The following is a 14,638-nucleotide window of genomic DNA, read 5'->3' on the forward strand; positions in this document are numbered from 1 at the left end:
TGAGGACATTGTAGCTGTTTCTTCCCAGCTAAAATTATTCCCGTGGGTGTATTCTGAGTTTCTTACATCTCTCTTGCAGGGTTTGCTTCTACAGTGGTTAGTATTTAAAGTAATAACTGATGTCAACATGGACACTTGTCAGAGGCTCTGGTATGGGAACTCTAGTCAGCAGTAAAAGAGAGAGCATTAAATAACTGAGTGGTCCTGCCAGCACCAGTCACTTCCAGAACTCATTAAAGGATGAGCACATATGATATGCTTGATAATGGAATGACAGTTGCATAGCCCAGCAAACAGGATCAAGACGCTCCAGTCTTTATTTTGAATTCTGCCAGTTATTCTTCTGGCAAAGTATCCTCTTCATCAGAGCACTCCACACGAAGGATGTATAAAATATTAAGGCAGATTGCCTAAGCAGACTGATAATTGAGCAATAACAATGTTCAAATCTGTAGGACTTATGCAGATGACAGATGTTTGAAACATCAAGATTGGATTTATTTGCAAAATTTCACATTTGTTACTGTCAAAAAGAGACATAATTTCTTTGAATCCAATAGAAATACAAAGGCAACATAACTTCTTTTCAGACCATGATTAGGAGTCTCTTCTTTATTTGTTAGAGTCCCATCAAATTTAAATGTTGAACCAACATGTCAGCTTTTTACTTGCTAAAACTTGTAGGTGTAATGTTCCATGTTTTCATCTTCCAGAATTGAGTATGTCAATACCCAAGGGTTGGATTTTCAGAAGTGCTTAGCTTTAGACTAACTCTGCACCCTTGGAGTCAGAATTTAGGCCAGTGCTGAATGCTTCTAATCCCACCCAAAGCAGCATAGGTATTGTGGCACTTAGAATTATTTTAGGATTTAATAATGTCCTCTCAAAATAAATACCATGACTGAATTAAGTTTGGATTTTTAAATTTGGAGAAAAAAAAGTTTCGTCTTTAAAACCTGACCATAGAAAGTAAGGTCTGGCTAAAATAAAAGCTCTGGTGTGCAAAGAGAGAACTTTTTATTCTTGACATAGGGTATTTTGTGAATCTGTAGGGGAATATTAAAAAGTATATTTTACAGATTTCAGTATAATTAGAATGGTTAACTGCTAAATGTTATACTCCCATCCACGTGCTGTTAGATATTAGAGGGGATCACATCTTGTTAGTCCACAGTAAATTGGGAAGTTCTGAAAGAAGGAACCGGAACTGAATGTTTGAGATAAAATAACTTCACAAGTTAGATCTTATCTGTTAAGTTGGCATTAGTATAAAGGATAAAAAGTGCACATTTTAACCAAAAACAAATAGCACAATGAGAGCTTTTACAGCTGCTATTTTAGTGGATCAGGTGCTGGAATATTTACAAGTGTCACCTATGGTTAGAACCTTTGTTTAACACATCAATGAGAACAACTGTATGGTCAGAAAGAGTGCAGATTTCTTAAGAGAAATCTATGGTAGAGTGTCAAAGCTTTTCAAAATGTAAGTCGGCACTGAGAGTTTGTATAGATACATCCTTTCTTATATAGCACAAGCTATAATTCCAAAATAGCATTTATATTTAAAAGGGGATTATAGCAGATCTTTCGTTTTACTTCTTTACTACCTATTTCTTGCTTTTCCCTACCTATTCTGTAAATTAAATTCAATGTTGATTACTGCCCATTAGTAATGGTGGGTATGGGTACACTGGAGAAATTAAACTTCTTACATGTTAACTTATTTTCTCTTGAAGTAACATATCCACCAATCCGGACCCACCCTATGGTATTAACAAACAAAACCAAAAACACCTTAGATCTGAGTTTCTGAAAGAGAGAGGTTTAAAGTTATGCATAATAGTTGAGTTTGATTTATCAGAGGTCTTCTAAAGCTGTATAAGTATTTGGTGGGAAGCTGATTGGATGGGATTTAAAGTCCAGAGATCCTGAAATGACAGCCTGAACTGCTCCTATATCTTTGGAGAGGAAGAGACATAACCCATTAGTAACGGATTGCTGGATATATTATTTTAGAGAAAAAAAGAAAAGAACAGGTAAGACATTTTTCTCTTCTATTTCCTCTTGACTACAAAGTATTCTGTAGCATCTGTGGTATACTACACTTCTTTTAATTAGCTGTAATAATATAACCAACTATTGTCAAACTATGTTGAACATGAAGACACAGTAAAATAAATGGTCCTTATAAATAAATACTTTTGTATCTTGGTTGCAGGCTCAGTTGCTTAACTTTATAACTAATCATTTTTTGGGTGCTTTTTAGATGTAGACTGCACCTACTTGAGTATGTAAGTATGCTGTGTCAGTAATGACCTGGAAAAGAGCTCAGTTTTGGATAGAGCAAGTGCTGATTTTTGTGGTGAATCTCTTGAATATCTTGTGTGTGGTTGGAGAACAATGACGTTTTGACCAGCTGTATAATCCACCCAGACAGACTAGAAACACCACTGTGTCTTATGAACCTGCCTTCCAGAAACATGTCTGGTACACATTTACCTGGCATATTTGTAGAATGTATTACTGTTTCACTTTCATTTAATAAGTCTGTAATGTTGTCACGCTTATAATATTCCATTTTTTTTTTCTGGGACTATTTTCTGAGCTCTAGCACAAATTGCTAAGAGTGTGGCTTTAAATTTTGCAAGGAGTGTGGTTCTACTTAGGGTCAGGTTTTTTGCTTTGTTCAAATCTTGTCAGAGCTAATGGAGCTAGGAAGATTTTGAAGTGAAAGTTAAGAAGGCTGTGTAACACAACTTCAGTAGAGAGCCCTATTTTTTTTATAAAGGCTAAATAGTAGAGAACCTCAAGTTTTATTTTAGTGACTTTCAATTTCATTTCATGAAACCATCTTGTGTTCATGTAGAAGTCACCAGCTTCTAATGATTTCAGAACTACAGAAGAAACCATTTTTGCTAGAAATTATGCTTTCAGATAGTTGTTTTCATCCTTACTTCTGCTGGCACAAGTTTGATATATATATATATTTTTTTACATGATTAAGCTCAGATTCTTATTTGACATCACTATGAATTCAGAGTAATTGAAGTCACATTGGTGTTACTCCAGCTTTACAGTTGTGTAAATGATACTAGGATCCTGGACCACTGTATTTAATTTGTCCACAGATGCACTTATTAGGTGCTTATATGTGAGTCACAGGTTCCAAAGCCAAAGGGAGGATTGTGCTCATCTAGTCTGACCTTCTATATATAACAAGTGTCTATAGAACTTTCACTAAATAATTCCTGAAGCATATTTTATAGAAAAATATCCAGTCTTGATTTAAAAATTGTTAGTGATGGATAATCCACCATGACCCTTAGTAAATTGTTCCAGTGGCTGATTACTCACCGTTAAAAATGTATGCCTGATTTCCAGTCTGAATTTGTCTACCTTCAACTTCTAGCCATTGGGTCATGTTATACCTTTCTTTGCTAGCTTGAAGAGCCCAGTATTAGGTATTTGTTCCTGATGTAGATACTTACAGATTGTAATCAAGTCACCCCTCAACCTTCTCTTTGTTAAAATAAATAGATTGAGCTCCTTGAATCTGTCACTGGGAGGCATGTTTTTTAATCCTCTGATCATTCTTGTGGCTCTTCTGAGAGCCCTCTCCAAATTATCAACATCCTTCTTGAATTGTGAGCATCAGAAGTGGACACAGTATTCCAATAGCAGTCATAGCAGTACCAAATAGAGAAATAAAATGTCCTTTCCTATTCAAAATTCCCTTGTCTATCCATCCCAGGATCATGTTAGCTGATTACCCAAATCTTTTTCAGAGTCACCGCTTCCCAGGATAGAGTTGCCCATTGTGTAATCATGGCCTACATTCTCTATTCCGCAGCTCAGAATGGCTCAGTTGGGAATGAGGGAGCAGAATATGCTAAGTGATAGCCCCATTTCCTCCCTTCATTCAGCCCAGTTTGCAAGGTCAGGATATGTGAGGAAGAGGTTTGTGGTTTTATTTCTTGGTCTGCACATGGATGTCATTACCTGCAGAGTTACAGCCTCCCACACTCCTCCAGCCGCTGCATTGCCTGACTATCAAGGGAGTTTTCCTAAGTGAGATTGGAAATAAGAGGATGCAGGCCAAACTCAAACAACAAAGTGATAATAGCGAGGGAGAGAGAAATAAGAGCACATTGTTTCATTTTTGTTTCATTTTTGGGCAGTGATATTTTAGTTCCTTTCAGCTACTAGTACAGTTAACTATCACTGTTACTTGGAAAGGGAGCTGAAAAAATTAATATTACATTCACACACACATTGTCATCATCCATTTTCCCCGTCTTCCATTTTCAAGTGTCTGGCCCTGGAGGGAAGATTTCCCTCCCCAGCTCCTAATCGAAGTGAAATTAAAACATTTTGTCTATGAACTAAAACTAAGTAAAACTAAGACACATATTGAATTTTGTGCATTGTTGAAACATTGTTTTATGATTTACCATTTGTCTAATAACCAGATATGAGAACACTGACTATATCTGTAATTCTTTTGTTTATGACCAGGAGATTTCTTGGTCTCGTCTTGTTTTTCTGTTTTGTTTTCTGTCATTATCTTTTGATTATGCATTTTCTCAAAAAAAATTACTAAGGTAACCTTACCAGGCCAAAATAACTGAGGTACTTCAAATTTGTAAAATATGTATTACAGTATCTTTTAAAAATAAGCATCCTTTATTAATAGTATAGTACTTCACAGTAAGTGTTAAGCTCAAAAAGTACTTTTTAAAAGCAATCTCAAACAATGAATTGTCACAAGGAAGGGCAGAAGAAGTAGATGTAAGAGAACATTATATTTGATAGGTAAATAAGGTTGTAAAGTAACTGCAGAGTAGAGCTAGTTCATGAATGGAGGGTTTTGAAAATGGGGTAAGTTTGAATTGAAAGGGGAAATGTCATTGAGGATGAGAGTGAATGGATCTGCTTCTTGCAGCAAGAGCTGTAGGTACAGTGTCTAAGGTTTTTCTCTGAGCTTTGAGAACTCTTTTTTTGTGCTGTACAGTAATCTGTTTCACTGGAAAAATATGTGACAGAAGCTAGGATGGGAATTTGTATCACAGGTTTTCTGTTCTTGCATAGAATTTCATGCACTTTGAGAACTTGAATTGATTGCTTCTAATTTGCTGGAATTCAAGTAAGAAAAGGTAATCTGAAAAAACCTAAAATATAACAAATCAATTCTCTGCAGACTATCTGCCACTTGAATGAATGCCACAGATCATCCCCAATATTCTCTTGTCATTTTGTTTCCCCTTTAGTGTGTGGTTGGTGGGTGCAATGCCAGTTTTGCATCTCAGGGAGGGCTGGCTCGTCATGTGCCCACGCACTTCAGCCAGCAGAACTCTTCAAAAGTTGCCAGCCAGCCAAAGGCCAAAGAGGAATCTCCTTCTAAAGCTGGAATGAACAAAAGAAGGAAGTTAAAGAACAAAAGACGACGCTCATTACGTAAGTGTATGAGTTATACTGATTTTTTCCCCCCTCCATTGACAGTATTCTCTTATTTTCCCCTTTTCCTTCCACCATGTCATCTCCATGCTCCCAGCTGCATATTTGAGATCCCTTTCCAGTGAAACTCAGAGATGCCTAGGATATATTTGCCAGGCAGCAATAAGCATCATTGTGCAGAGGGGCTGTTGGGAAAGGTTTTTCTGATACAAATATTAACGTGTTATATGTAGACATTGGGTGGGGAGAAAAAACCAGTTTTATGAACTGATCTGTAAAACCTTACTCAGTTTAAATTCACTTGTTGAAATGACAACTGATCACTTTTTACACATAAAAATAAAGGCTGAAAATCAAAGGAAATCACTTTGAATAACAGAATCTCCATTATTTCTGGTTTGAAGAACGAGTTCAGCACAAAACTAAAAAGAATAATAATGTTTTCAGCATTTGGTCTGAAAATACTGATGGCTCCAAGGTCCAGTATGAAAATGTGGTGTAAAGGACTTGATCAGCTGCAAATCAAAACAGATGTTTTCTTTCTGCTATGTAGTGTGTCTGATTTGCATTTGAAGCACTTCCATCCAATGAAGACTTAACAGGAGCTTCTGGAGCTTGCCAAAACTTGCATGACTAAAGCTAGGCATCTGAAAATAAATGACTGCACTTTCAGAGATGCTGAGATTTGAAGTCAAAATATGATTTAGATGGCTGACTTTAAGTATCCAAATTGGAAAATATTGATTCTTGTGTCCAAAAAAACTATTCCAAATTGGCGGTATGCAGTTCTTATTTATATTTAATTGAATGTGATTGAGTCATAAGAGTCAAGTCAGAGCTTCCTCAATTAAAGCTATGACACAGCTCTTTGCCAGCATCAAGTTATCTACATCCTTCGAGATTTACACAGCTATAATATGAATATATTGTTGAATTTTTCTACAGATACTCTGTAAAGAATACATACTGTGTATGTAATGGGGAAGTAAATGGAAAAATCTGTAAAAAGTTGTAGGTGGTGATAGGAGTTACAAACACATCATGCAAAGTGACCTAGAGAGATTAATGTGAGTGGAAGATGATAAAATGAGATTATCTTGGAAAAATGCAAAATAATAAATCTGAAGTAAAAGAATCTGATGCAGATTAATCAGGAAGGAGAAACCAGGAATGGACAGTAAGGAACAGTACTCGCTGGGAGATGGACTAGATGACCCAATAGGTCTTTTAATTTTTCTAGATTCTAGGATTCAAAATCTGATTCTCTTCCTTTTTATCTTGTGTATATGTGTTGCTTGGATAATTTGTTAATATGCCATTTTGTCTAACGTTTCATAGACAATGTGTAGAACAACTAATTTACTTTTTTTTTTCCTCTTGACATTGCTTGAGAAATTCTTTCTTACAGGACTTCACGTAAGGTATTGTTCTGTTGGAGTTCTCTTCAGCATGCTGACATCCTGTAGCTGTTTAATCTCTATACATGTGGCTTCATGAGTAATTTTTTCTTTTAAAGCAAATAATATTCACAGCTCCAACTGTTTGGTTACATACCTGTCTCTTATTACATTGTAATTTGCTTCACTTTACTTCCAAAAGTAAGTTCTATATAGAAAGAGAACTGACAGTTGCCAGAAGCACTTGCAGTTTTCTTGCCACATGCAACAAAGCTGTCTGAATGACTTTACCTTAAGGCAAAATTCCCATCTAACTGAGTTGAGGATAGACTCCTGTAATGTACTTTTCCCAAGGCCATGTGACTAAAACGTTTATTCAAAGCTGATAACACTTTCACAAAATGCTACGTATAGGTAGCTTGTCTTAAAACTTTCTCCATGGGTTGCAAATCTTGTTAGGCTCTGAAATCAGACTCCTTAACGGTCTCATAATTCTGTTTGTCTTTGTTTCTTCAAAAGTAGTGGGCCTAAAGTTAGGCATCTAAGGCAGTGATACTCAAACCTCAGTGGTTTAGGAGTCAAATTAGTGCTCAGCATTACCCAAAAGAGCCAGAGTAGTGTGAATTCATTGTTTCATTTACTATTTTTATATGTAGTAAAATTTGGCTCCTGAACCACTGAGGTCTGAGTATCACTGCTTTAGATGCCTAACTTTAGGTACACTACATTTGAAGAAACAGAAAGGCAAGTGACTGACCAGGCATTCTGCAGTTGGTTAATAACATAGTAAAAGAATCCTGATTGGTTAATAACTTAGATTGGTTAATAATTAAATCAGTGTTTTAATATGTGCTGCAAAGAGCCACAGGAGACACATTAAAGAGCCATCTGCGACTCCCGAGCCTCAGTCTGAGTATCGCTGATCTAAGGTCTGGTCTCGCTTAAAAATTAGGTCGACATAGCTATCGCAGTCCGGGGTTTAGATTTTTCACACCTCTGAGTTCTGTAGTTAAGCTGATCTAACCCCCAGTGTAGATGTGGTAGGTGGGCGGAAGAATTCTTTCATCGAACTAGCTGCAGCTGCTTCGTTTCCTACATCAAAGGAAAAACCCCTTTAATCGCTGGAGAAAGAGTCTACGCTATGGTGCTACTGTGGCACAGTTGCAGCAGTGTTGTCATGCTGCTGTAGTGCCCATGATGTAGACATAGCCCAGATCTGTATTTAAGTACTTGGGTGAGTGGCCTGACTTTCAGAGGTACTGAGCAGCTCAGGTTAGAATAAGTTATTGATCAAACAAATTCTGAAATACCATAACATACCATTTGCTAAAATCATTCAGAAAAAATAAATTCCTAAAGTTTGTCACCTCCCCACCAACCTTCCAACTTCCTTTTTCATTAACTGAAGAAAGTTCTCCCTCCTCCCTTTGAAGAGGGAATTCTGTGCACCTGGTTACAGTTTATAACTCAGGCAATTATTTTTTGTTATTTAGAAGTAAAAGTGTCTAACGAAAATACTAGCTATTGATTGTTTATACATGATTACACTGAAAATATCCTCGGTTTTTTTATATATAAATAAAAGTCAAAGTAAAGAGAGCAGATTCTCTGCTCAAACCCGAGGTTCTCAGAGGAGCGTATTAACACAAAATAGTTTACCATGAATGTTTAGGTGACAAAAGCAAGATCTTACTTAATTTACTGGAATATGAACAGTTTATTCTTCATGTTGATATTTTGCTGGTCTTAAACTAGTTTGTATTTTGTCTTCCTGTTCATAAACACTGTGTATATTTTTTCAGTTGCTTGTTATAGGCGTATATGGGTTTAAAAATAATTGGTAATGAAAGATTAGATATTGTGTGAAGTTGAATCTAGTATTTTTTGACAATGTGATTTTTTTTTCTTTTTCTCTTGCTGTAGACACCTTCCTAGCTGATTACATAAGCAGTCAGATGGCGACTTGCTGACCTTGTTACTATAAGTGCTATCAAAATTGACACTCACGCTCATAGTCATAATATCTCTGCTACTGAATTCTGTTCTGTATAGCCTCAGATAGATTCTCTGTTCCTAATACATTTGGAGGCATCCATCCAAACTTATTGAAAGTGATTCTCAACTTTGTACCGTGACCCTAAAGTGTGTCTTCATATTTGCTACAGAATCTAAGCTTCTTCAGTTGCTTGTCTATATGTATTCTGCTCGTGGTGTGCCTACACCCCATGCACTCAATTGGAATATTTGGGCCAGCAGTGCCTGTTGGGACTGTACCAGGGAGAGCCCCCACCCCTTCCAAAGGTATAAAGGGTGGAGCAGGACCAGCCATCCCTCAGTTCCTTCTTGTCACCTGTGACTGAGAGAGCAGTTTCCCTGTCTCTTGCACTTGTGGTCCTTAAACCGGAATTATTGTATATAGTTACCTTCTTAGGGCTTGTCTACACAGTGGTGTAATGAATTCTACAAGGGTGTGATTTCTAAAGCGCACTAACATATTGTGCATTAATTGTTCCATGTAGTTCCTGCTGGCATGCCTTAATATAGTGCTGTTTGAAACAGTAATTTGAAACAGGCCTGGTCTACACTAAAAAGTTAGTTTTGACCTAGTCCTGTGGTTCAGGGAAGTGAAAAATCCATACTTCTGAGTGGCGTAGGTAAGATGACCTAACCCTTGGTGTAGACAGCACTATATTGGCAAGAATTATTCAATCAATCTAGCTACCATCTCTTGGGGAGGTGAATTATCTGCTGATGGGAGAACCCTTCCCATTGGTGTAGGTAGTGTCTACACTGTAGTGTTTCAAGTGTAGACAAGTCCTAAATCACACAAAAAAATCCTTAGCGCTCATCAGCAGGGACTACGTGGACCAACTAATGTGCAACACATTAATGCACTTTAGAAATCAGACCTCCATAGTGCATTACCCCACTAATATTAGACAAGCCCCTAATAATACTTTAGTAGTTAGGATAGTATTTGTATTAGGTTTTATTTTGAGTTAACTATTTCTAACTATTTGTTTACCCCAGTACCCAGGTGGTCAACTTCATAGCTGACCAAAAATCTCCTGGTTTTAAATATTGCTGTTTGTGTGGCACAGCTATACTACTCAGTGATTGACATTATTATTTTTTTCTTTGTGAGGGACATATCACTGAGAAATGCTTTGTTTTTCACTTGTTCTCCAGACGAACCCTAATAGCCTGGGGTGCATGTGTGACATACCCAGGGTACAATCTATGCTGATGAACAGCTGTGTCACCTCAGTCCTCTTTCCTGGGGTGCCCTTTACACTGCTTTGTGCTGTAGCTACCACTCCTGGTCTGCTCTCACACAGCCTCCAGCATGTAAGTCACTCCCAGCCACGTTGTATGAGTTCTGCAGCCAGCCACTCTTGAACCACACTGCAGGGTGACAACAGCATGCTACCAATCCCAGACTTTCCCCTGAAATGTGTATCTTGTACTGCCCAGCTTTCTCCTGGACAATACAGGCTCATATGAAGTCCATCATTTTATTAATAGAAAATGATATTCACAAATCCTGTTATCCCAGATGGAGTTTCCCAAACACTTCAATTCAAACACACGGATAAAGATAAAACAATAAAACAAGTTTATTAACTACAGAGAGAGATTTTAAATGAATACAAGTAGTGAGGCATGAAAGTCAGAATTGTTTACAAGAAAAATAAGTGACCAACTAGAGTAAATTCAAAGCAAAGTCTCTCACCACTTGTTTCAGCAGTCCTACTGGTGGAACTTCTTTCAGTCAAGATACTTCCTCCAGTCCAGTGTTGTTTTCTTTGTTCTTCAAGTGTTGTGAATGCTGTGGGCAGAGAAAAAGGGAGGAATCTTTCCTTTTATAGTCCTCTTCCTCCTGTGAGAGGCTTCTCCAGCGGGGAGCAGGGTGCCAGGCAGTCCTCATTGTCAGGAACTCTATGCTGTTTCTTTGCTAAGATGTAGACTTTCATCCATATCCCTTTTCCTGCCAATGAATGGCCATGTAAGCAGGTGATGGCCATTTTGGCCTTGTTTACACCTGACTGAGGTGTCAGTTTGCCCATTGTCTCTGAGAAAGTAGTTTGGCCACTCCCAGAATTTGAATATGTTTCAGTAACACCATACAGTGGAATCTCACACACATTTTGCCAGGACAGCATTGACCAGCGAGTTATGGGTTTTCAAATAAGACCTCCCAAGGCATACTTTGTACCAAGATTATTATAATAGTGTGGAAGGGGTGAATACAGGGGTACAGACCATCACAGAGTGCTTGAACATGATTCTTTTAGATAAATAAATGAGACCTTCCTTGGATAAGGGCAGACAAGAATCTTCTGGCTCCGAGCAGTTCTCTTCTGAAAGTACCTCGGTAGGCACTGGCTCTTCAAGTTTCGAGGCTCCTGCTTCTTCACTGAAGCATTCCTAGGCTGTTCCAGCTGTCACGTCTTCCTCAGGAGTTGAAAAGGGTAGGACACAGCACCACTCCCCTAAGAAGCACAGAAGTTGTCCCAGGGACCTAGCAAAAGAAAGAGGGGAAAATCTCATCTTTCCTTTCAGATGAGGGTTACTTGAGGCCTGACCAAGGTCCCTTGGGCACCCATAGAAATCTCAATATCTGTGCTCTGGTACCATTTAAGAGTCCATCTCTAGCTGCCTTCGGTATGGAGTCTGTAGTACCACCATCTACTGTGGTGCTGACAACTTCTAATTTGTTATTGTTAGTATCACAGCTTATGTAATGGGGGATTTAACTGTATCAGCACTGCCAGAGTCACCTTTATTGTCTTCCATAGTGAAAATACCTGCCACAATACCAACTGCTGTGGTACCAGGGCTGTCTTTGGCGCTAGTAAAGAATCTCCTTTCCTTAGGCCCACAGACTTCTGCTAGCTCTGTTCCTCTACTACATGTGGAGGACTTGTACCGCTTCTCTCTCGGAACATCATGGTGGGGAGTCATCACATACTCACCGAGGCAATAATCTTATGACTCCTACTTTTCAGATGGGATTCCAGAGCTAGGAGTCATAGTAGGCATATGGAATGTAGGGAGAGACCCACTTCTTGGTATCCCTCACTTTGGCTACCCACTTATTACCCGTATGGTTCTCACTCCCGGCCATACTGGGCACCTTGAGCATGTGTCATATCAGGAAGCCCATTTCCTCTTTTCAATCCAAATCCAGATCCCTCTTGACAGAAATCCAGGTACAACCGCAACCACCTCCCAACTCTCCTGTATAGCACTTAAGAATTCACATATTTATGAAGAGAAGCAGCATTATTCTACTAAAGTTGCTCCTGTAGGCATATCTTCATCACCAAGTGAAGCTGACATATCTTATACTTCTGCCCCTGTTGTATATAAGATTTTTTTTTTCTAAATCTTCTTTGTAGGGTGGCAGAGGTGCTGGAAATACCAACCGAGGTTGTGCGAGAAAAGGCACACAACATTTTTTGACATATTGCACTCCTCTTTGCCTGAAGCTTGGCTGTTCCTGTGAATGAAGGTCATCATATGTCAACCTCTATTCCACCATCTTTTAAAAAAGCCGATGCAATATACAAAGTCCATTCTTCAGACTTAGTATTTCTGCGTGCATCCAACACCTGGGTCACGGATGGTTGCTGCAGCTCAGGAGAAGATAAGACAGCAGCATTCAAAATCTACACCGAAAGAGAAGGAGCTGAAACCCATCTCTCTCTTTGGCAGAAAAAGTGATTAATGTGCTAGTCTTAGAAAGGAGAGCCTGATAATTAGTATGAAAGTGTGCACAAAGTGTCTGATTTCCTTGATAAGGTACCACCACAAGACTCCAAAAAAAGGATGGAAATATCTAACTTCAGAAGGACAGCTCATTGCGTGCACCTCTTTATAAGCAGCAATCAATGCTTCAGATACTGCAGCTAAGTCAGTGGCAATAGCTATTCCTATGAGGCATGCCATGGCTATCATCTTCTGGGATTCTCAGAGAAGTTCAGAATGCAATAGATTTTCTTTTTGATGGAAATTAAATTGCAGCACCCAAACTGACAATGGTCTACTTTCACTAAATGATTTTAGGCCTGTGCTCAGATCCCTGGGCATTTACAGCTTTCTGCCTAGGAGGAAGCAGTTTAGGTACAAACCTTATTCAAGACAAGCTCCTGCTTCCTCCTGTCAGTCATACCACTGAACTGCCCGGAAGGAAATAAAAGTTTCATAGGAGAAGACCCTCCTCTGCTGCTACTGTGACTTCATTGAGTCACATGCCAGCTTAAAAACAGTTTTCCATCCAGAGCTGTTGGGAACTTCATCTGAAGTTTCGTTTACACTGCACGTCACTTGTGGCGGCGTGTAGTGTATGTGTAGTTCGCAGAAAAGCAGGTTGCATCCACACTGCAGTGTGCAGCTACACATGTCAATGAAAAGTGGTGACTGAACGGATGCAGCTCGGAAAGGTTCAGCAGGAGGTATCTGCCAGAACCTTTCTCTGCTGCCTTCCCCCCTGCCAGAGCCTTTCCCTGCTGCTGGAGTCTTTCACTGTGGTGGGGAAAGGCTCTGGCAGCTCCCTCCAATGGGGAAAGGCTCTGACAGCAGGACATTACGCTGCTGAAAACAGCAGCGTAGACGGGGGCGGGATGAGGTACTGTTTGGGTGAGTAAAGAGTACAGGTTTCAGGCATATCTGTAACTCTACTCTCCTAAGCAGTGCTTTACTGTCCATACTGCTATTTATATCCTTGTTAAGGAAGCGTGTAGTGTATGTATTGTACAGGTCGCCAAAAGGGGTGTGGAATGTAGATATACCTTAAAACATCCCTATTTCCAGTTCAAAAGCAGTTGATTTTATTTTCAAGAAGCTTGGAACAATGTTACCACAATCCAGTGAGTCCTAGAAATTGTAATTGAAAAAGGTTACTCAACTCAGTTTCAAGCAGTTCTAAAACCCACCAATCTTCCCTCTCCCTTTTCAGGGACCCTTCTCATCAGAGGTTGTTGAATCAAGAGGTGAAACCCCTTCTTACACTGGGAACAATAGAAGGAGTTCATTTTCTGTTTAGAGGGAAGGGTTTTTATTCCCATTAATTTATTCCCTAAGAAGAGAGTAGGGTGGTGGCATATATGCATTTGAGAGAGCTCAATACCTTCATTTGTTGGTTCAGCTTCAGTGTGGCCACTCTGGCCTCAGTTATCCCTATGTTAGATTCTCAGGATTGTACTGCAGCTCTTGATTTCCAGGCAACATTTTCATATATTGATCTATCCAGCTCTCAAGAAATACTTAAGATTTGTAGTTGCAACATCACACTACTACTACAGAGAACTGCCTTTGTCTATCATTAGCCCCAAGAGTCTTCGTCTGTCATAGGAACAGCACATTTAAAGAGTCAAGGTATTATAGTTTTATTCATGACTACTGTCCAATTCAGGAAAACTCTTCTCAGCAAGCCACAGACACCATACATCACATTCTTAAGCTTATCACTGCTCTGGGCTCAAGATCAACAAAGAGAAATCCTCGTTCGTGCCAACTCAAAAAAACAGAATTTGTAGGAGCTTTTCTAGACCCAACAGCAGTGAGAGCATACTTAACCCAAAACAGGTTTGATGTCAGTCAGACTTCATAAATCAGTTACAGACAAATGAACAGATGACTGTAAGGGCTGGTCTAAGAATGTTAGGCCACATGGCATTGTGTTCATTTGTGACTCAGTATCCCACACATCACCTTTGTTGTTTGCAAGTTTAGTTCAAGTCCACTTATCACCCAAGCAGACATCATGGAGATGTGGCAGTTGA

At 39.0% G+C, this 14,638-nt stretch overlaps 1 protein-coding gene across 1 annotated transcript in view; it reads left to right on the plus strand.

Moving 5' to 3' along the window:
* AEBP2 (AE binding protein 2) overlaps positions 1–14,638 on the plus strand; it is an 87,365-nt gene that overhangs the window by 40,838 nt on the left and 31,889 nt on the right. The window contains exon 4 of the mRNA XM_065404125.1: positions 5,268–5,454. Coding sequence (XP_065260197.1) covers positions 5,268–5,454 — 187 coding nt within the window. The remainder of the gene's footprint in view (positions 1–5,267; positions 5,455–14,638) is intronic.

The sequence above is a fragment of the Emys orbicularis genome, chromosome 1 (genome assembly GCF_028017835.1).
Source record: "Emys orbicularis isolate rEmyOrb1 chromosome 1, rEmyOrb1.hap1, whole genome shotgun sequence".
Classification (NCBI taxonomy): domain Eukaryota; kingdom Metazoa; phylum Chordata; order Testudines; family Emydidae; genus Emys; species Emys orbicularis.